General features: G+C 55.9%; 1 protein-coding gene across 4 annotated transcripts in view; it reads left to right on the top strand.

Annotated features, from left to right (window-relative positions):
• CHST8 (carbohydrate sulfotransferase 8) overlaps positions 1-14,018 on the top strand; it is a 142,141-nt gene extending 128,123 nt beyond the window's left edge. For all 4 annotated transcript variants that reach the window (XM_003937324.4, XM_074386581.1, XM_003937325.3 and 1 more), the window contains exons 3-4: positions 10,070-10,104; positions 10,618-14,018. In XM_003937324.4, the coding sequence (XP_003937373.1) occupies positions 10,070-10,104; positions 10,618-11,724 (1,142 nt within the window). In that variant the 3' untranslated portion in view covers positions 11,725-14,018. The remainder of the gene's footprint in view (positions 1-10,069; positions 10,105-10,617) is intronic.
• Positions 14,019-23,378: the final 9,360 nt, after the last annotated feature.

The following is a 23,378-nucleotide window of genomic DNA, read 5'->3' as shown; positions in this document are numbered from 1 at the left end:
CTCCATCAGTGTGGAGTGAATGGACTCATGGTGGCAGGTGTGGGACTGTTGTGTGTGGTGTGCTGCAGGGTGGAGGTCAACCAGTTGGTCTTGCTGTCAACATCCCACATGGGAAGCAGACAGGGCAAGCCAGGGGGCAACACGAAGTTGCGGGCTAGGGTCACACAGTTCTTTCTCATTTGCAGCAACATCCACTAGTTCGGGCTTGTTCTTCCAGGCCCACATGTGTTGAAGGAAGACGTGCGGCCAGGCGCGGTGGCTCATGCCTGTAATCCCAGCACTTTGGGAGGCTAATGCAGGAGGGTCACTTGAGGCCAGGAGTTGCTGGGCAACATAGTGAGACCTTGCTTCTATGAATTTTTTTTTTTTTTTGACACAGAGTCTCACTCTGTCACCCAGGTTGGAGTACAGTGGCATAGTCTTGGCTCACTGCAACCTCCACCTCCCAGGCTCAATCGATTCTCATGCTTGAGAATCCCAGCCTCCCGAGTAGCTGGGATTACAGGCATCCGCCACCACACTGGCTAATTTTTATATTTACTTAGTAGAGGCAGGGTTTTGTCATGTTGGCTAGGCTGGTCTTGAACACCTGACCTCAGGTGATCCACCTGCCTCAGCCTCCCAAAGTGCTGGGTTTACAGGCATAAGACACTGTGCCTGGCCATATATATAATGTTTAAATTAGCTGGGCTTGGTGATGCACACCTGTAGTCCCAGCTACTTGGGAGGCTGAAGTGGGAGGATCACTTGAGCCCAGGAGTTCAAGGTTATAGTGAGCTGTGATCATCCCACTGTACTCCAGCCTGGGCAACAGAGTGAGATCTGGTCTCAAAAAGGAAGGAAGGAAGGAGGGAGGGAGACAGGGAAAGAATACATAAAGGAAGGAAAAGCCTGACCTGTTGTCAGCCATGTGCCGTGGACTCCTAGAAACCACACAGGGATGTGCACACACACACCCTGGGTACACTACATTGCACACAGGGGAAGCATGCTCCTGTGTAGCACAAAGGTGTGCTGTGGTGCGTTTCCTCGCCATGCCTGGTGTAACAGATCATAGGACATGCACACCTGATATTACACAACATGCACACGTGTGAGGGGTAGTGCAGTGGGTGGCAGAGGTGTGCTGGGGTCACATGCACCCTGAACACTGTAGGTGTTACTGCAGGCTCTGACTGAGGAGCGCTATGAAGCAGGAGCTGAGGACCCCTCCCTGTAGACGGGGTGGGGGGGTGGGCACCAGCTCAAGACTCCCCTGCCCCACCTACCCAGTGATGGGCAGGTGGGTGGATGAGTCGCAGGCTGGACTGCTGTTGGGTTCGCAGACTGGCTAACTGGCTGACTGGCTGGCTGACAGGCAGCTCTGACGCTCGATTCTGACAGCTCCGAGGGAATTCACAGCCAAGGCTGAGCTGACAGGAACCACCCAGTTGAATCCTGGATCCTAATGATGAAGGCGAAGGAACAGAATCACTAAACAAAACAAGTGCGGTCAGAGCCGTCAGGCGCTCATCGGCCCAAGACAGGAAGATGCTGGTTCCCCTCCTCTGCAGATGTGCCCCGGCGTCACTGTGCTGGGTGCAGGAGCTGGACTGCGGGGAAATTCAGCCGCTGCAAAGGGAACCAGGTGATGGGCAAGCCAGGAGCAGCTGGCTTCCAACCAGTGAGCTGTGGTTCTGCCCGGCACCGTGGCCTGCCTCGTGTGCACATTTGTGGATTTGCAAGAGGCATATGTGTAGCACATTTTACCAATGAAACAGGTTCAGCAAGGTCAAGGGACTTGTCCAAGGTCACAGGAGTGAGTGTGCTCTTTTTTTTTTTTTTTTGAGATGGGAGCCTTGCCCTGTGGTCCAGGCTGGAGTGCAGTGGCATGATCTCAGCTCACTGCAACTTCCAACCTCTCCACCTCCCAGGTTGAAGCGATTCTCCTGCCTCAGTCTCCCGAGTAGCTGGGATTATAGGTGCCCACCACCATGCCCAGCTGATTTTTGTATTTTTAGTAGAGACAGGGTTTCACCATGTTGGCCAGGCTCCTGACTTCAGGTGATCTGCCTGCCTCGGCCTCCTAAAGTGCTGGAATTACTGGCGTGAGCCACCATGCCTGGCCTGTTTTCTCATTTTTGATGTGCTGAGCCTGCATTAACAACTGCGACTCCACATGGACCCTCCAGGGTGGTCTTCCACGTGGTCCACAGAGGGAGGGAGGAAGCTCTTGCTCTGGTCTGAGCCAAGGGTCACTGTGACTGAGTTTGGTTATCTCAGAGCCTAGGGGAAGAAGCCCCCACCCACCCGGAGGCCAAAGCTGGAGGAGAGAGGCTGGTGCATGACCAGTCCGATGCAGCCCCCTGGCACGTCTGGCCTGACTGCCACCTCCCCTCCAGGTCCACACTTTGACCACAGAGCTGCTGTAAGGGCCCGGGAGCAGCTGACACGTGTGCGCAGGGCAGCCTTGCCACCTGGAACCCCACATACCTGTCCCGGGTCCTAGGGCAGCAGGTGACTGTGACAGAGGCTGGTGTCCAGGCTGTGCCCTGGGGATCCAGCAGAGAATGTAAAAAGCTGGATTTTCTCATGAACACAGGTGAGAATCGACGGCCCTGGGGTGAGGCTTTTTCCTGGTGAATTCTGTGCCTGGGAGTCCAGGCTTCTCGCTCATTGCTGCCGGTGTTGAAATTTGCATATGAATAGCCTGCCGTCCACAGTTCACAATGAGACAGTCAGGCACCGGGAAGACACTGTGCCCCTCAGCCCTGGGCCAGCGGAGACCTCACAAGGGCAGAGCCTGAGCCGGTGAGAAAGGAGCCAGAGAAGGTGTGACCCAGTCCCAGAGCAGACCCCAGCTTGGCGTACTGTGGATGGCCAAAGAAGGTGGGGATCGCCGGGCTTCACGGCCGTCCAGCGAGGGCTACAGGTGGACAGACTCCTCCAGTGGGATTGCCCCCGCCCAGCTAGCCAGGGGACTGGCACCTGCCCCCCGATGCACAGGCCCTTCCCAGCTGGGAGGCTCCAGCCAGAACCCCGGGCCCAGCTTCTGTTAAGCTCCATACCCCTTCTCATGTCCAAGGCCAGCTCTCGGTCCAGGAAGTACCAGCCTTTGCACTGGCGTTTGTGGGCATTGTGCCAGAATGACAGAGATGGACAAGACATGGGCCCAGCCCCAAGAACATCGAGGGCTAATGCAACCCTTCAATACTGATCAGCGTGCGACCCAAACCAGCAGACGAGCTATTTCTTCACTTCCTTCAGGCTATCCTGCCCTGTCTTCAGAACACCCAGCTTGGCATGGTGGCTCCTGGCTATAACCCCAGCACTTTGAGGCCGAAGCAGGAGGAGCATTTGAGTGCAGGAGTTCAACACTACAGTGAGCCAGGATTACGCCACTGCACTCCAGCCTGGGAGTTTAATATGACTGAGCAAGACCTGGTCTCTTAAAATACAAAACACTTTTTTTGTTGTTTGTTTAAGATGGGGTTTCACCATGTTGGTCAGGCTGGTCTTGAACTCCTGACCTCAGGTGATCCGCCCGCCTTGGCCTCCAAAGTGCCTGGATTACAGGCGTGAGCCACCATGCCCAGCCCACAAAACACTCTTAAAGCCCCAAGAGATCACGTTAGTCGCTGTCTATACTGGCTCCAATTGGGTGCCCACCTCATCCTCAAAAAATGCTTAAGTCCCAACTCCCTGTGCTTGTAAACTGTGACCTTATACGGTCTTTGCAGATGTAAGCCAGTTGAGGCTACTAAGAGTGGGCCCTATCTTAATTTTTTATTTCCATAGGTTATTGGGGAACAGGTGGTGTTTGGTTACATAAGCAAGTTCATTAGTGGTGATTGGTGAGATTTTTGGTGCACCTATCACTGGAGCAGTATACACTGTACACAATTTGTAATCTCTTATCCCTCGTCCCCAAAATCCATTGTACCATTCCTATGCCTTTGCAGCCTCATAGCTCAGCTCCCACTTATGAGTTAGAGTACTAGTCTCCAATCTCATCCAGGTGGCTGCGAATGCCATTGATTCCTTTTATAGCTGAGTAGTATTCCATCATATATATACACCACAGTTTCTGTATCTACTCTATTGATGGGCATTTGGACCGGTTGAGTGGGCCCTATTTTAATATGACTGGTGTCCTTGTAAGAAGAGGAGGAGAGGCCGGGTGTGTTAGCTCACACCTGTAATCCCAGCACTTTGGGAGGCCACGGTGGGCAGATCACCTGAGGCTGGGAGTTTGAGACCAGCCTGACCAAAATAGAGAAACTCCATCTCTACTAAAAATACAAAAAATTTGCCAGGTATGATAGCACATGCCTATAATTTCAGCTACTCAGGAGGCTGAGGCAGGAGGATTGCTTGAACCCGAGAGGTGAAGGTGGCAGGGAGCTGAGATCGTGCCATTGAACTCCAGCCTGGGCAACAAGAACAAAACGCCATCTCAAAAAAAAAAGAGAAAAGACATACATGCGTAACAGCTGTGTGAAGACAGAGCAGAGATTAATCTTCTGTTGCTGCAAGCCAGGGAATGCCTGGGGCTGTTGAGAGGCAGCGGAGGGAGCTTGGTCTGGCTGGCACCTTCATTTTGGACATCTAGCCTTTGGAACTGGGAGAAAACACATTTTTGTTATTTTAAGCCTCCCCGTTTGGGATACTTTGTTACAGCAGCTGCACAAACAAGTCAAGGCACCTCCCATGATGGTCAATTACACACATCACTTTGCCTAGGCCATGGTGCCCCAGGGTTTAGACAAGTGCGAGTCTAGATGTTTCTGGGAAGGCATTTTTTAGATGTGATTTGCTGGAAAGTCCGTAGCCTTTGAGTAGAGGAGGTGACCTTCCACAGTGTGGGTGGGCTTCATCCAGTCAGTTGAAGGCCTAAAGAGAAGAGTGAAGTTCCTGGAGGAAAAGGGAGTTTCGGACTGCCTTCCCCTGTAAACTGCAGCACCTCCCCTGGGTCTCCAGCCTGCTGGCAGATTTTAGATTGACAGCTCCCAGAATTGCATGAGCCAATTTCTTAATCCCTCTCTCCCTCTCCTCCTCCTCCTCCTCCCCCTTTGCCTCTCCCTTCTCTCTCTCTCCCTCCTCCGTATATATCGCCCGTGGTCTCTGTCTCTCTGAGAACCCTAACTAGCACACTGCCCCCTATTCAGAACCCTCCATACTTCCCATGGAGTGGAGCCTGGCATTTCTCTGGGGCTTCTCTCCCCTGGCCTGCCTACCTCTCCTATTAGCACCCTGCACTCAGGGCAGGCCATCTGCAGCTCAGCACTGCACCATGAAGTCAGGTTCATGACCAGCAGTGGGGCTGCCCCAGGGCTCAGAGGCCTTTTTTGTGCATACCTGAAGTGTGGGAGCAGCAGGGCAGAGGCCAACAGCCCGGACTCTTCAGGACAACAGTGCTCATCCCACCAATGCCACTGTAATGGGAGTCCAGGTGGGGCCAAAGCTCATACTCAGGGTCCTGCACTTGCTGGGGCCAAGATGCAGTCGGAGCCTCCCCACCCCTAGCTGGGCCAGCCTGAGCCAAGAGGAGCAGTCAAAAGCCCTGGAGGCTCCCTGGCCTGTTGGGTAGTGGAAGTGGATGTGGAGTGGACCCCGCCAATGGGTGTGGGGTGGCCTGCCACACAGACTCAGCTGCCAGAAGCCCTGGGCACGTGAAAATTCGGCCACACAAATGGCTCCATCAGGAAACTCCAAAAGACCAAGAAGCACAAGTCAAACCACCACAGGCAGTGACTTGGGACTGGCATGGCCTCTCCTGCCCTCCTCCCCCCAGTTCTCTCCCACCCCTGTCCCTCTGCAGATTTGACTCCTTAAGGATAGTTGCAGTGATTGGTGGGAGTGGCAGGATCCTCCCACCATCACCCATCAGGGTTTGGGGCTGGGACATGAGTGGCCAGTGCAGCCATCTCTCCCCCAAGCAGGAGCCACCTGGGGCTGGGGGAGGCCACAGGCTCATTCAAGGCACTTGGGTCTTGTCCTCACCTGTCAGTGCTGCTGGCTACAGGGCCTGACGGAAAGGTTGCTCCCCAGTTACCACCCACCGTGGGTCCTGGGCAGTAGGGACTGGGGCTTTTGTGGTGCATCCTGCAGGTCTTCCTCCCGTGAGCCTGGAGAGGAGCAAGCAAGAGACCCTTCTCCTTGGACACACTGGTGCAGCCCCTCCCCAGCTCTGCCCCAGCCCCAGGCCTGATGACTAAAACTAGCCGCACACACTCACCAGCCTCTGCCTCTCCTCAATCAGGAGGCTTTTCAGCCAAACGCTGAGAGCTTCAGCCAATGAAGAGTTCACATTGTGGAACACATTTGGCAGTGCACATAACTCACGCCTTGTTTATTCTCACCGATGCTCTTATCGTAGCGCATGTGTTCCAGCCACTCCACGCATGTCATCTGTCCAGAAAGAGAAAGTGCTTGTTTATTTCTTACCGTGCAGGGGGATGGAGCTCCCTTCCAGACTGTGAACGTTGTAATGAGAGGAGAGGTAACTCAAGATGCTGAAAGTGAGATATGTGTGGTTGGCCTTGGATTCTGTCACGGGTGGAGATGGGGAGGCACGTGGCAGCATTGGTGGTGGTGGATGGAAGAGGACGTGGGTTGTGGCTGGAGTGGTTCTGCAAGGCCACTGATGTTATCTAGATTGTACATTTAGTTAGGGGCTTCAGAGGGGGCTGGAGGTGGTTACGGTAAGGCCAAAATTCCTTCCCACCCATAAGTCCCCCCAGGCCACTAGTACCACTGACTCCTGGTGGTAAACCTTCCTCATCCTCATGAGCCCTCAGCGGCCCTTCCCTGGATACACATGGAGCTGTCCAGGGTCCTGACGTGCAGCCTACTTGGGGATGTGCAGACCTCTGCCCCAGGATACTAAGGTTCCTCCTGGCTTTCACTTACCCAGAGCCTGCAGTGGTCTTTGCTTCAGCCTTTATCTGAGTGGTGCATGGAAGAGCAGCTTTCTCCATGGAAAAAGGGGGGACGCTTGGCTCATGGCAAGGAGGTGATCTCTTTATCTTTCCTTCATTATGTTTGTCTTTATTAGAAAGTGAACTTGTGGCCAGGTATGGTGGCTCATGCCTGTAATTCCAGGGCTTCGGGAGGCTGAGGAAGGAGGATTGCTTGAGGCCAGGCATTTGAGACCAGCTTGGGCAACATAGCAAGACCCCATTTCTATTTATAAAATATATTGAAAGCATTTATTTTTTGAGACAGAGTCTCACTCTATTGCCCAGACTGGATTGCAGTGGTGTGATCTCAGCTAGCTGCAACCTCTGCCTCCTGGGTCCAAGTAATTTTCATATCTCAGCTTACCGAGTAGCTGGGATCACAGGCATGCACCAGCACATGCAGCTAAATTTCTTTTGTATTTTCAGTAGAGATGGAGTTTCCGCTTTGTTGGCCAGGCTGATCTCAGACTCCTTCACTCAAGTGATCGGCCCATCTCCGCCTCCCAGAGTGCTGGGATTACAGGCATGAGCCACTGTACCTGGTGATAAACTTTAAAAAATGTTAAAGTGAGCTTATGGGAATAGGGCTAATCTTTACCCGATAAGCTGTCATGAATTTAAGGGTTGGGAACAGTTTATGGCAAATTCAGGCTCTACTTAAGAGGTTTCTATTCTCTCATTGTCCACAAGACAAATTTTCCTTTCAAACAAGGAAGTTGCAGGCAGGTATGCTTTACGGGCACATGTAAACAGGAAGTCAGGAGCCACCCAGCCCCAGGCTTTGTCTGGCAGGAACGTCTCTAGGTCACGCCCAGGGCTCTAGCTCAACCAGCGTTAGAGTGGGACAGGTAGGCTCAGAGTCCAGAGGTCCGGGAGAGTGTGCCACATCCAGTCTGCACAGGTAAAATAGAACAACAGGACCACAGCCCACCACCCTCCGAGGTTCTGGGGACAGTGCCAGTGGGCGGTCACGGCCTTAGGGACTGCAGCCTCAACAAGACCAGGGTTTCTATCTCCCCCTACACACAACCCCCACTGGCAGGATCCCTTTTGGAAGTGGCTCCTCAGCCCCCCTCTTGGCCAAATTTGGTATGACTCATGTGCTCCAGAAAAGGAATATATAAGCACCGTCACACCTTGACAAGATGACAGGAGTGACAAGCAGAATGATTTTCTGCATCTGAGACTCTGAGGAGGAGAGGTGATTTAGCAGAGCCAGCTGCCATCAGCCGAAGAAAATAAGGAGATCTGGCAGAAGGGAGAAAAACCGAGTGGTGTGACAGGTCCCTTCTGGTGAAGGGATCTGTCATCATCAGCTGTGGGAGAGAAAGGAGTGCTGGAGGTTCATGCTGGGACCGCCGCAGTAAAGATGGGATGGGGAGGAGGGGGTGGCTGGCAAGGAAGGAAATCGACTCTGGGGATGGCTGCGGGGTGGCAATGAGCAGCTTGCTCCTAAAGTTCTCTGCTCACAGGCCAGGCATCTGCTGCTTACAGCCCGTACCCTGAGAGGTGCCGCCAGGTCTACTTGGAGCTTCTCCTCAGCCTCCAAGGAAAAGTCTAGAATGACTGTTTCAAAGATCCCCCACATGCCTGGGCACATACGCTTGGGAATGCCCAGGAAGATAGAGATGCTCTGCCCTTTTTCCAGGGGAGAGCATCCCCTTGTTTCCAGCCCAAAGTGACAAGCAGAAAATGAACTGTGCCCCACTTCTGCCTGAATTTCTGCCTCTCAGGACCTGAGGAAGGTTCAGGCAAGCTCAGGGAATTCAGGCTGTCCAGTCTGGGGCTAGCCTTGCATCCTCTTCCTGGCTTGCTAAAGAATGAAGGAGATGTGCAGACACAGCCTCAGAGGGTCTGGGGCCTGACACTTCCTGAGTCTGTACCAGGGGATCCCATAGAGAACCCCACAGAATCTCTGGCTCAGGGAAGACATGGATGTCCCTTCACCAGCAGGGCTCCTGCCCCTGGACCTCTGCCCCGGCCATGGAGACAGCCAGGAAAGTGCTGGACACTGGAAGCCCCCACCCGCAGGCAGTAGCCAGGACTTGCTCAGGTGTGGTCGGGCACAGTGCCCCGGTCTGCCAGTCGGAAGGTCCAGCTCTTTGCTTAAGGGGTAGCTGGTTCTGATGGTGATCGTGGCTTTTGGCAAAGCCTCAGGAAGAAAATATTCACCCACATGGCACCAGAACAGAAAGAGCCCTTCATGCCTCCAGGGCCAGCCAGATCCTGAGGGAGGAGGCTCCAGCTTCTAAACAGATTCCCCCCAAAGGGAATCTTGTCCTCCCAGGACCTTCCCCCAAAACAGACCAAACAGGGTATGGACAGATTCTCCTGCTCTGGCCAAAGGTTGGCTTCCCAGAGATTGTTTCTTGGGGGAGCCTAGCCCAAGGCATAGGCCTCCTTGGCGGGCAGAGGGGATGTTCTAGAGCATGGCCAATGATGCACTGGTCTGTCTGCCTGAGGTCATCAGTAAGTGAACTCTGGGCAATCTATGCGGCCTTGCTCAGGGCTTTGGAGGCGGCCAGGGTGGGCAAGATCTGGTCAGCTAACCCCAGAACTCCAGAGCCAGCCAAGATCACAAAGCAAATACCCAGGTTAGGGAACTTCCTGGAGGAAGGGGAGGAGTGTGTGTGAATATGTCACATTCCAAGCACAGAACTCCATAGTGGCCACAACTCAGGCAGAGCTGATGGGGTGTGGAAAGAGGGTGGATCGAGCTTTCTGGAGTGTCCTTTCCCTGTGACTTAATGATACAGTGGGGTGCAGGAGGAGATAGCCTGCGGGAGTCCCAGCTGCTCCAAAGGGGAGGGGTGTGGGTACATGGGGGCAGGGTGCCTTTCCAGGCCTGGTCACCTTGGGAGGCAGGCATGATGCCAAGAAGAGCACCTCGGGTACCAGACAGTGGGCCCACATGTTTGCTGTGTCCCCATTTTCTGCATGGGTAGGGGATGGAGGGGCTCCAGCACTGAGCCCTGCTCTCTCCCTGTGCCCTAAAGCTGCCTTTCCCCACAGCCTACCCCAAGATCCCTCCACCTGGATGTCCACAGCCAGGAGCCCAAAAGCAGTTCCCTGGGAGCGACGGAGCACATCCACTGCTCATACTGTCCTCTCTTCTGTTTGCTTTTCAGGAATAAAGTTCAGCAGGCCACGGCAGCCCCACCCTGTAAGTTCTGAGAGTCAGATAAATCTCCGTGCACCGTGCACACAGCCCTGGGGACACTGGGGAGGGCTGGGAAGAAAATTAGGGGCTCACGTTGAATCCATTCTTGGAAAGAAAAATGCGTCCAGCGTTTGCCAGCAGCATTGGGAACAAAGCCCAGGGCTCTGGCCCCATGGATTTCCCTTCGTCGTTAGAGGGCTGCTTTGCACGGAGCTCAGACAGACAGTAAATCTGAGCCCGGCTGCAGGCCACCTGCTCCCGCCAGTCTCTCCCTTCCCGGGTTCCTGTGAGGACTGCGCCACCTTGTGGTGGAAATGACACTTGCACCTCAGGGGGAGGGAGGCCTTTGGGTGCTGGGCCAGGGCTCAGTCCGGAGGGGTCTCCCTAGCAGGGTCCGCCTGTCTCCCTCACCTGAGAGGAACGGGAACCCCAACCCTGGCGAGAGTTGGACCTGTGTGGGACTTAAGTGTCCAGCCGTCCCCTCCACCCAGCTAACCACTTCTCTTCTTGACCCAGGACCTCCCACCAGGTGGCTCCAAGGATGGTGACTTGGAGGTACCCACAGAGAGGGTCTCTCGAGACTTGTCCAGCCGGGCCCCCAGGGGCCTCACCCTGCCGGTGCCTGACCAGCCTCAACCCCTGCTGCAGAGGAGAACCCGTCTGCGGGTCCGCCAGCGCCGCCGCCGTCTGCTCATCAAGAAAATGCCAGCTGTGGCGACCATCCCAGCCAACAGCTCGGACACGCCCTTCATCCGGCCGGGACCCAGGACCCTGGACGGCCGCTGGATCAGCCTGCACCGGAGCCAGCAGGAGCGCAAGCGGGTGATGCAGGAGGCCTGTGCCAAGTACCGGGCGAGCAGCAACCGCCGGGCCATCACCCCCCGCCACGTGTCCCGTATCTTCGTGGAGGACCGCCACCGTGTGCTCTACTGCGAGGTGCCCAAGGCCGGCTGCTCTAACTGGAAGCGGGTGCTCATGGTGCTGGCCGGACTGGCCTCGTCCACCGCCGACATCCAGCACAACACCGTCCACTATGGCAGCGCCCTCAAGCGCCTGGACACCTTCGACCGCCAGGGCATCTTGCATCGCCTCAGCACCTACACCAAGATGCTCTTTGTCCGTGAGCCCTTCGAGAGGCTGGTGTCCGCCTTCCGCGACAAGTTCGAGCACCCCAACAGCTACTACCACCCGGTCTTCGGCAAGGCCATCTTGGCGCGATACCGGGCCAATGCCTCCCGAGAAGCCCTGCGGACGGGCTCCGGGGTGCGCTTTCCCGAGTTCGTCCAGTACCTGCTGGACGTGCACCGGCCTGTGGGTATGGACATTCACTGGGACCACGTCAGCCGGCTCTGCAGCCCCTGCCTCATCGACTACGACTTCGTGGGCAAGTTCGAGAGCATGGAGGACGACGCCAACTTCTTCCTGAGCCTCATCCACGCGCCGCGGAACCTGACCTTCCCCCAGTTCAAGGACCGGCACTCGCAGGAGGCAAGGACCACGGCCAGAATCGCCCGCCAGTACTTCGCCCAGCTCTCAGCCCTGCAACGGCAGCGCACCTATGACTTCTACTACATGGATTACCTGATGTTCAACTACTCCAAGCCCTTTGCAGATCTGTACTAAGGGGCAGCGCAGCTGGCCAGGGCCACCCTGTCCCTGGTTCCTCATCCTGGGAGCTGAGAGGTTCCCTGGGCAACGGGGCTCTGAGGAACCATGGCTGGGGGGTGCAGGAGGGAGCGTGTGGGGGACCCGTGCCCAGACTTGGATGGGGGCCCCTGGCCTGGGCTTGTTTCCTCACTCCTTAGCTGAGGGAGACGCTGAGGACGAGGACAGATACCCACAAAGCTCAGGCAGCAGTTGCAATGAGCAGGGGAGTCTGAGGCCCAGAGGATGGGGCCCCAGCAGTAAGGGATGTCCTGCACTCCCTTAGCCATTGCCTTGGACCAAACCACGTGGTTTGCAGCTTTTCTACGAGCCAGGGGGGAGGTTTCCATGGATTTAGGTTCCAAATAAAGCACATGGTTTCCAGAGCAGAGGTGTGTACTCTGTGGTGGCATGTGAACACGTGGGCCCTGGACTGGGCTTTCTGGAGCTCTTTCTGCCTTCCTGGGGCAGCCTAAGCCAGGTGCCCACAGACTCCCCTGCAGAGAAGCCCAGTTCAGGAGCAGCCTCCATTGGAGGCAAGCACAGAGGATCCAGCGACTCTGAGTCAGGGCCTGCAGGAAACTGAGGCTAGAGCCCAGTCAACTGGGTGCTCCTGTCTCAGTCCTGGGACATTCATCTTGAAAGGAGAAGACAGGCCTGTTCCCATGGGGGCTTCCTGGGTTGTTTTCTTAACAGTGCACCTTGCTGGGGCCACTGGGGACTGTCAGAGCAGTGGCCAGCTGTCCATCAGGGCTGAGGCTGGGGCCAGCGGGGCATGGTACATGCATCTCAGCAGGTGTGGGGCTCCTGGTAGGGAGCGAGGCTGTCCCTGGCTTTCAGCACCTCTGGGCCAAGCAGGACTCTGGCCCGAAGCTGTCATCTGTGGACACTCACCCTGACCCCTGGCCCCACTCACCTGACAAAACTGCCTCAGGGCTGCCAGGATGCACCTGCTCTGGAAGGGAGGAGAAGCTGTGGGGGAAGCTTCTCCAAAAGCATGTATATTCACACCAGAGAGGGCTCCAGAAGTGTCCGCAGCCAAAGTAGTTCTGGGAAGGTCTGAGGGGAGGTGCTTGTTGGAGTGTTGAGTGTGGGCGTGAGTGCGACTGCATTTGGGTTTGGTTTGTAATGGGAAGGGCTGCCTGCCTCTGCAGTCTCTGCCCTCTGCAGGCGCTCCTGGGTCGTTCTGTGGGTTGCTCTGTTGGCCCTCCCAGGAGGCTGCCGCCCTCAGTCTGTCCCAACTTGCCAGGGGAGATGCCACTGGATCCCTAAGTGGAGGCCCTGATCCCCAGGTGGAGGTGCTCCTGGAATCTCCCCAGGCTCACACCAGCTTGAGCTGCTCCACCTCCTTTTCTGCCTCCACCTTGGACCCTGGAACAAGGAGAACAAGGCACTGAGCCTTCCTCCGGCCTCTTTGGGATAATGTCCATCCAGGAGACCTGAGAAGCAGGGAGACCTCCCTTGGGTTCCAGCTGGAAGCTGCCTGGACCATTCAACAGAAATGACCCAGAGGGGCACGGAAGAGGTTCCAGCCAGGGCCTGGGAAACTTGGAACCCGCAGAGCTGGGACAGCAGATGCCGAGGGGCCCAGAAAGCCAGAGTGGCTGCCCTGCACCTTGGCCAGGACCAGGGTCTATGTGAGAGGCGGCAGGGAAGTGCCCAGCTGAGGACGACCTAGAAAGAGATGCCCTGGGCCCTGGCACTCACATCATGAGACCATATCCACGTGCAGGAAGGTGTTCCTGGTCATGGGTGCATTTGGTGAAGCCAGAGGCAGCACCCCATGGCATCTGCTCAGCAGGGAACACCTCGACGCCCCCCTGAGGCAGCATCTGGGAGCTGCCTGGAGACAGTGAGGATGGCCCTCCCCTCCCATGTGCGCGTGTGCATGTGTGTATTGGGGGAGAAGGTGCGTTCACTTGTGTCATCTCTCAGACACCCTGGCCTGAGCTAGACAGACATGCACACACAACACATCCATCCGTGGGGGCTTTTGTTGCAGGTGGCGATGACAGAAGACAGGTAAGTGCAGGCAGTGACCATGATCACCATTTGATGGCCCTGAGACTGACCTCCAACTAAAGGCCAGAGGCCCAGCCTGGAGACCACCCCAGCTCCAGCCCCCAACCCCAGCCCCAAACTTCACAGGGCTCAGGAAGAGCGGACTCAGCGCTGTGGTAAGGAAGTGTGTGTGTGTGTGTGTGTGTGTGTGTGTGTGTACGCGTGCATGCGTGTGTATCTCACCTGTGCTGTGCAGTTGGGTGGGTGTATGTGTGTGTCTGTGGGGCGTGTGTCTGGCCTGTGCTGTAGGGTGGGTGTGAGTGGGTGTGGGAGTCTGGGTATTGGGCCTGTACTGTGGGGGGGGGGTGTGTGTGTGTGTGTCTGGCCTGTGCTGTGCGGTGGGGGGGGGGGGTGTCTGGCTTGTGCTGTGGGGTGGATGCATTTAATAGTGTGTGTGTGTGTGTGTGTGTGTGTGTGTGTGTGTGTGTGTCTGGCCTGTGCTGTGGGGTGGATGGGTATGAGCATGTGTGTGGGGAGGGGGTTTCTAGCCTGTGCTGGGGGGTGGGTGTGAGCATGTGTGCGTGTATGTGTGCGTGTGTGTGTCTGGCCTGTGCTGTGGGGTGGGTGGGTGTCTGTGTGTGTGTGGCCTATGCTGTGCGGGAGGTGTGATCATGTGTGCATGTATATGTGTGTGCATGTGTCTGGTCTGTGCTGTGGGGTAGGTGGGTGGGTGCGTGTGTTTCTGGAGTGATGAGTGTGTATTGCGTGTGAACTCGAGTTCGTGTGGGAGGTGGGCTGTGTGCAGTCCGAGTCCTGCCTGTCTCCAGGAGCATCTTGTTCACCCCCTCCCCATCTCTCCCTGCCCATCTACTGGCCATTTTGTGGATGTCACCTGGAGGGGCCATCGATGAGACCCCAGAAAGGGAAGCCAGCAGCTGCCAGGGGTGGAGGAGGCCCATTGAGTTGGGAGAATAACAGCCCAAGCCCCATGCCCTCCCCATTTTGGCCTCCTGTGGGCCCCTCAGGGCAGCCCCAGGGAAGTCCCCGCCAGGCCTCTGCCCTTGAATGGCAGAGACCTCGAGGATGGGAGCCCTACTCTGATCAGTGACAAGAACCAATGTCCCAAAGCCTAGGGTCCCTCCTGGGGCCGGTGAGCACCAAAGGCCTTCAGTCTCCTGGGGAGATGAGATTCAGGGTCCACATAGACAGTCAGGTGGAAAACCCAGGCAGCTCTGGCCTCTGAGACGTGGCCAAAGCCCCTCCTCCCCATTGTCTCCACGGAGCTCGGTGGCCCATTCGGGGCCTGTCCAAAGGGCCCGGGATGGAGTCGGGCAGGCAGTGGAGAAAGGGTCCCCCATGACCTCCCCCACTCTCAGCCAGGGTTTGCCAGTTTTATCCTCAGGACTGAGCCCCTTGGTGAGGGACAGGAGCTGGTGGAACCCATGGTTCTGAGTCCTGGAGGTGGCCTCACCTCACTGCCCCATCTCCTCTCGACCATTTCCTCTTCAAGGAGCACCCATGGCCAACCCAGGGAATGTCCCTCACTCCTCTACTCTCTCCACAAACCCAGGGGACACAGAGCTGGGCACAAGAGGCTTCGTTTGACCCATGGGATCCAGAACTGGGCAAGGGTGGGAGTTGGGAGGGGGTAGTCTAGGTTCAAGTAACACTGGCCCTACCTCCAGGAATCCCCAGCTGATGGGTACCCTGACTCCTGGATGAGGGATTGGCAGGTGCCCTGAGGAGCCACCCCTGGGTGTGGGGAGAGGACTGTGTGTCAGCCCTGGCTGCCCCGCCTAGGCTCAGGGAGGGGCCTTGGGAGCCCTGAGCTGGGTTCCTCCCACCTCGCTGGCCTAGCTGCTCCTTGGCCCTTCTCACTGTCCAGGGCTTGCTTTGCACAAGAGGCTGTGCTGGGAGATGGCAGCAGAAGGGCACCCGGGTCTGGGCCAGGCAGGGACTGCTAGGGGATGATCTTCCTGCCCCTCCTTCACCCTGGGCCGGCCTCAGGAAGGGAGGGGCAGAGGAGCAGCTACGGGGTGCCAGGAGCTCTGGAAGCTAGGAAAGGGGGCAGGGGGTGGGAGCAGAAGGCAGAGAGAGCCACTTCCTACCACGGGCCTGGGGGACCCTGCAGTGCCACAGGGTGCTGAGCATGGAGAAGAGCAGGTGCGCATGCCAGCTGTTTAAAGTGGGGATAAGGCCGGGTGCAGTGGTTCACGCCTGTTATTTCAGCACTTTGGGAGGTTGAGGCGGGCGGATGATCACAAGGTCAGGAGATCAAGACCAACCTGTCTAACATGGTGAAACCCCATCTCTACTAAAAATGCAAAAAATTAACTGGGCCCGGTAGCTCGCACCTGTAGTCCCAGCTACTTAGAAGGCTGAGGCAGGAGAATTGCTTGAACCCGGGAAGTGGAGGTTGCGGCGAGCCAAGATCGTTTCGTTGCACTCCAGCCTGGGAAACAAGAGCCAAACTCCGTCCCACCCACCCCCACCTCCAAAAAAAGGAGGTGACCGAGGGACTGGGAGCCCGAGTATGTCAGGGGTCACTCGTGCTGGGTGCTATGCTGTGCGCATTGCCCAATGCCCCTCTCCCAGCGGCCCCAGTCACTCCTGCCTCGCTCTACTGTGTAGGCGGGAAGACTGAGGCACAGCGCAGCGTGGCCAGAGCTGGGCGGCGCGGGAGTTGGAGCCGGGATTGCGCCCTAGCAGCCGGCGGGGTCCCCTCGCCTTTGCGCTCAGAGGCGCAGAGCCGTCCTCTGCCGCCAGGTGGGGCTAAGTCCCCGCTCCCGAGCAGCGGCCTGGGGATCCCCGGAGGGGCCGCCAGGTGGCAGCAGCGCTCCGGCCGCGCGGCTCCAGGTCAGGTGCACCCCGTGTCCCCAGCCTCCCCACCGTGCAGTCCGCTCCTCTGTCCTCCTCCCAACCATGGGGTCACGGGGCTCCCGCCCCGCCATTATCTTCGGGCGACCTCCAGAAGTTACTCTCAAACCCACCAGCCCCAGGGGACGGGCCTGTGTTAACACCAATCCCCCAAACACCTGCAGCACCCCTAAAGCTGTGACATCCACAGCCTCCCCGGGGGGTTGTCCTGCGCGCTCCATCAGGGTGAGGTCAGGCTTTTTCCAACCTCGACCACAACTCGAACGCACACACAACCACACGCAGACACCCATCCTCACAAACGCACCCAGATATGCAGACACATGCGTGCACACAGACACCCATCCTTAGGCAGACACACACGGAAACACAGAAACAGGCATGGCTCAGGACAGGGCCTCTTGCTGCATTGACACAAATGGGACGAACCAGAAAGTCCCTCACTGTCTTAGCCAAGTGCACATCTTCCCATGCTGAGCTCTGCTCCACCTCCCCTCCTGCACTGGCCAGAGGTACCCTCAACACACACACACACACACTCAAACACTCGCGTGCATGTGCACACACACACGCGTGCGCGCGCACACATGCTGGATCCCAGTCCCTTAGCCTACTCCTTAAGCACCTCTTGCGTGCACCTGCGTCCTCTCTGCACACACAGCAGGCTTTCCCATCAGCAGAAAACAAGCTGTCACCGCCCCATTTAAAAAACGGGGAAGCCGTAGCCCTACGGCCCCTGCAGCGCCTGCCCGTTTCTCTCCTCTCCTTCCCAGCAGAACACACCATGGATTCATCTCCTTTTCACTCTGGACCCCACCCTGGCCTGCCTTTCAATCTTGCCACCCACAGAGGCCGCTGACAAGGTACCTTCCCCTGCCCCATGTTGGCAATTCCAGGCGCTCCTCTGCCTCCCCACTCCCTGGGCGAGCTCCACATCACCCCTGTGCTGGACTCCGGATTTGCCCCTGCAGCTCTGATCGGAAGACCCCCGTGGCCAGCTGCATCGCCCCCACCTGTCCGCACGTCCAGCGGGTGCCTCCACTTGAACGTCTCATCTGAGCCGCACAGCTTTCATACCTCAAGCCCCTCATCTCCTGAGCTTCCCGGCTCAGCCTTCCATATATGGTTCCTTCTGCCCTGCCTCCCGAGAGCATCCTGAATCCATGCCGGTCCTCCCTCTCCAGGGCTGTCATTTAACCCATGCCGCTATCACATAGCATCTCCTGCCTTGGATCCTGAAGTAATAAGTAACTGGAAGTTACTGGTTTACCAGGTATACTGCTTTAAGCATTTCATACATTTTTTTTTGTAACCCCACCCCCAGCCCTCCACCCCCAACCGGAGATCTTGGCTCAATGCAAACCTCACCTCCTAGATTCAAGCAATTTTCCTGCCTCTGCCTCCCAAGTAGCTGGGATTACAGGGGCCTGCCACCACACCAGGATAATTTTCTATTTTTAGTAGAGACGGAGTTTTACCATGTTGGACAGGGTGGTCTCGAACTCCCAACCTCCAGTGATCCACCCGTCTCAGCCTCCCAAAGTGCTGGGATTATAGGTGTGAGCCACCGTACCTGGCTAGCATTTCATATATATGAGGTTATATAATCCTCACCACAACCCTGTAAGATAGTTATCATCCTCTCCATTTTTTGCTGCTGAAGAAATTGAGACACAGAGAGGTTAAGTAATCTGCCCAGAGCCACACAGCTATTATAGGGATGTTCCAGAATTGAGAGCCTGGTGGTTTGGCCCCCCGCTCTGTGTACCCACAAGTGCACAATTCTTACTGCCTCTCTGTGCTCCAATGGGGTAGGAGGTTTTGTGGCAGCAGAGAAGGAATTGAATGGTCACTAGGGCAAGGGAAATACAAGCTCTCTGGGGAGATGGAGCATCCCGGGCATTGCTTGTGCCTGTTTGCAGTTTTGATGGACAGCAGAAAACCATTCTGACATACCTTCCTGCTGCAGTACAAGCAAGGTCACAGCGGAGCTCCTCCTAGGTATGTGTGACAGCAAAGGGAAGGGGACAGAGAATACTTACCCGAGCAGGGCCAGGCTGGATGAGAAAGGGCATCAGGACAGGAAGGGCTGATGGGCAGAGAGAAGGCGCTGGAGTCTGCGCATAAAGTGAGGTGGGAGTTGGGGACCTATGACCTGGAGATGGTGTGGTTTCCTGTGGTGATAGGCAAACTGTGGCCAGGAGTGGCGGTGGCCAGGATCGTGATGACCTTCACCCCTGCCCATCACGGTGATCTCCTGGATGGAGATGACCTCAGTTCTAGAGCTTGTGAACAAGTCACGTTCCACAGAGGGATTCTCTTCAGCCTCCACTGGGGTCTGGCAACACTGTCGTCCTGTCCCTGTGCCTGCATCTGGCTCCATCAGTTAACACTTGCTACCTGCCTACCCACCTGCCTGCTGTCACCTGTGCCAGCCTCACCTGTCAACACTTGCTACCTGCCCACTCACCTGCCTGCTGTCACCTGTGCCAGCCTATATCCACCTGCCTGTGACTACTTGAGTTAGCCTGGCATCACCTGTACCCATCTCTACTGCCTGGGTGGGTGGTAGCTGCCGGGGTTACAAGTCAGACCCTTCCTCAGGATACAGGGCCTGAGAGCGGGGGCGTAGCAGACAGAGTCTGCCAAACTGGCCGCACCAGCTGGAGACGAGCCCAGGACCTGCCAATGCCAAAGACTCGAGCCTGCCCCTAGGGAGACCACACTTTGTGGATGGCAGTCCCCAAAGACCCAAAAGAGAGCCCTGTCTGGGAGGATGGGATGCGGCCGGCAAATCTGGGCTAGGAGAGAAGGCTGCATTCCTGCTCCGCAAACCAATGTGCTGAATTTTACTTTTCCTTTTAGTTATTTCTTCTTCTTAAATCCTGTTTCTCTCCCTGAGGCAGCTAATCTATTATTTAACATCGGATTGTGCGATTGAAACTCCAAGGCAAATTGAAAATTATTTGTGTTTGAGGTTTCAGGCGTGAAGCTGAGGAAACCATTTCTGGGAGATCCTGGGAACCTGGGCAAAGGTAGTGAACCCGCAGCACTGCTCCTGGAAGGGGCTGGGAGGATCAGGCTGCAGAAGGCGGTCTCCAGGCCCAGCAGGCCCAGGGGCCGGGCTACACTCCAGTCTTGCCCACCCAGAGCCCACAGCTCTGGGGTCATTAATCTCCACATGGCATTTCACTTGGGAAACGCTGTCAACGCCTCCCACTGGCCAAAGTCCTCGAGAGGCCGGGCAGGTGCCATCAGTCACCCTGGGCCCGCGCCCACCCTGGGGGAAAGGCCTCAGTCACAGGAGGATTAATGACGTGAGAAGAAGGACTCATCATCATTTGTCAGGGTTCAGCTCTCTCTGGAACTGCAAGCGGCGTTGCTGGCCTAACAAGAGTCAGTGGAGAGTGACCCACGGCTCTGGAGAGTGACCAAGGGACACGGCTCGGGGTAGGGAGCCTTGACCCTGGACCCTGGCTGAGCACCTAAAGACTGACAGAGCATGCGACCTCCTGGCACTGGCTCTCAGGACCACGAGGAGGGCAGGGCCTGAGCCCAGGGGAGCATGCGCAAACACTGTGTGAGCCCAGCATAGACACCTGCGGCTCATGGAAGTGGGGGACCGTGAGACGCCAGGTCAGGGAGAACGTCAGATTTTGGATAAGGGATAAAGAGATTGGATTTTGTGCTGGAAACATCGGAAACCTTGAAGGGCTTCGAGGAGGGGGGTACTACGGTCAAGTTCCAAGTCCAGAAGGATCCAGAATGAGGCTGGAGGCTGTCTCAGTCCATCTTAGTCTGTCTGGGCTGCTACAATAAAAATCCCACAGACTGGGTGGGTCACACAACAATTTCTCACAGTTCCGAAGGCTGAGATCAGGGTGCCAGCAGACGTGGTGTCTGGGGAGGGCTGGTTTCCTGGTTCATAGAGGGCCCTCTTTCTGCTGTGAACCCACATAGTGGAAGTGGTGAGGGAACTCCCCAGGAGCCTCATTTATCAGGACACTAATCCCATCCACAATGGCTCCAGCCTCAGGACCTAATCGACGCCAGAAGGCCCCACCTGCTCACATCATCACGTTGGGATTGAGGATTTCTACATAAGACACAACCTGGAGGTGGGGGAGCACAGTCAGTCAGTGCATAGCAGAGGCCACCAGCACACCTCCATCCGACACGTTGAATGGTCATACACATCAGGCCTTGTGCTAGGCCTGGGTGACGGCACCCTTGTGCCCCAAGCTTGGAACAGGGTGAACATTAAGCATCCGGGACCAGACAAGTGGAGGGCTCCCCTGCGAGGTGCTCTGCCATCCAGGCAGTCACCAGAGCTTCCATGCCCCTGCGGGAACTCCAGCCTGCGGCCAGCCTCAGCGACAAACCCTGGAAGCTGCACCAAGGAGTGAGGGAAGCCTCTAGTTGAAAAATGCAAGGAGGCTGGGAGCGGTGGCTCATGCCTGTAATCCCAGTACTTTGGGAGACCGAGGTAGGTGGATTGCTTGAGGCCAGGAGTTCAACACCAGCCTGGGCAATGTGGTAAAACCCTGTCTCTACTAAAAATACAAAAATTAGCCTGGCTTGGTGGCAGGCAACTGTGATCCCAGTTACTCAGGAGGCTGAGGAAGGAGAATTGCTTGAGCCCAGAAGGCAGAGGTCACAGTAAGCCGGGATTATGCTATCTGCACTCCAGCCTGGGTGACTGAGACCCTGTCTTTAAGAAGGAAAGAAAAAGGCAAGGAAACAGCCTTCCCTGGAGCCTCCAGAAGCAGCACAGACTTGCTGACCCATGTTAGGCCCTGGATTCTAGAACCGTGTGATAGTACATCTGTGTTGTTCTAAGCTGATTTATCACTGCAGTAAGAGGAAACTAATCCAGGCTCAGAGCCCAGCCTTTCCCTCTGCCTAATCCTGCTGCCCAGACCCCCTCCATCCTGCAGATGCCGATTCTGGGAGCCCCCACTCAACCTTCCACATGCCAATATCTATCAAGTTGCACTCCTGGGGAACCCTACCTGACCAGTCTGAGAAGGTAGAGGCTACACTGAGATCTTGGAGCTTGGTCACCATCCTCTGCCTGGCAACAGCTGTGGGTGGAGCCCAGGCAGCCCCGTCATTAGATGAAAGTGCAATCAATGAAACTCATCACTGCTGAGTTGAGGTGGTTTACCCCTGGAAGGAAGTGCAAAGTCGGGGAATGTATCAGGGGTTTGAAAACTCTCTGGGAAAAGGAAAGTCAGTGGAATGAGGTGGCTACTCACGCTTTGAAGAAAGATAGCAAAGTGCTGAGACCAATTAACAGCTGAGTATGAGCCAGGCTTGGGTCTCACACCTGTAACGTCAGCACTTAGGGAGGCTCAGGCAGCAAAATCGCTTGAGCCCAAGAGTTCAAGACCAGCCTGGGCAACATAACAAGACTCTGTCTCTACAAAAAAAAAAAAAAAAAAAAGTTTTACAATTAGTTGGGCATAGTGCCTCATGCCTGTAATCCCAGCTACTCAGGAGGATCACCTTAGCCCAGGAGTTCAAAACAGCAGTGAGCCGTGATTGTGCCACTGCACTCCAGCCTAAGCGACAGAGACTCAGTCTCTGAAAACAAACAGCTAAGTGTGAAGCCAGAAAGCATCCTTGGTAGCATCTAAGGGGGCTCTCATCTGCAGTTGAAAGACAGAAAAAGCAGAGGACCTCACAACAACCAGGTTCCAAAGATTAAACTCTCAACCTAAGCAGGTCTGCTATGCCAAGGCCAGCCGCTGGTTGGGAAAGAATGAGATCCTGACATTGGAGATGGGACAACTCATCAGAGCCAATATGTCCCCTAATCCTAAATGTCTCAATTGCCTCGAGCCCTCTGAGCCCGCAGAAGTGGTCCCTTGTCACTTTCTGCGTTTTTTTTTTTTTTCCCCCTGAGATGGAGTTTCACTCTGTCCCCCAGGCTGGAGTACAATGGTGCAATCTGGCGATGCTTGTAGGCCTTTTTTGGGATTTGGAGGCATTGTCCACACATAGAAATGCTCCCCAGACCACATCTTAGAACACAGGAAAAGCTGCCAGATTTGAGTCAGCCCTGAGCAGGACTGGAGTGCAAGAGGTACTAACTCCTGGACCCTATGACCCAGAGGACCCCGTGGCGGGAGAGGCATCAGTACTGGGGAAAGATACCATGGAAGGTTTCTGGCACACCTCAGAGGAAGAATTACAATCCAAACTCTTCATGTTCTGGCACAAAGCCATCCCATGCAGAGAATCACAAGCCTTTGGAAAAGCAGCTCCTGCCACCCTCCAGGCCCTGGTACAGAGTTTCTGCCTATGTGTATTTGTCTGTTTTCACACTGCTGTGAAGAACTGAGATGAGGAGCTTTATAAATGACAGAGGTTTAAGTGACTCAGTTCCACAGGGCTGGAGGGGCCTCAGGAAACTTACAATCATGGTGGAAGGGGAGGGAAACATGTCTTGCTTCACATGGAGGTACGAGAGAAGTGGTGAGCAAAGAAGAAAACACCCCTTGTGAAACCATCAGGTCTTCTGAGAACTCAGCATTGCGAGAACAGCATGGAGGTAACCACCCCATGATTCAATCACCCACATCTGGTCCCTCCCATGACATGTGGAGATTAAGAAAACTGCAATTCACGGTGAAACTTCTGGTGGGAATACAGACACACACATCATCCTGCCCCTGGCCCCTCCCAAATCTCATGTCCTCACATTTCAAATCATAATCATGCCTTTCCAACAGTCACCCAGAGTCTTAACT

Source organism: Saimiri boliviensis, chromosome 14 (genome assembly GCF_048565385.1).
Source record: "Saimiri boliviensis isolate mSaiBol1 chromosome 14, mSaiBol1.pri, whole genome shotgun sequence".
NCBI lineage: Eukaryota > Metazoa > Chordata > Mammalia > Primates > Cebidae > Saimiri > Saimiri boliviensis.
This window is presented reverse-complemented; position numbering and strand designations above follow the sequence as displayed.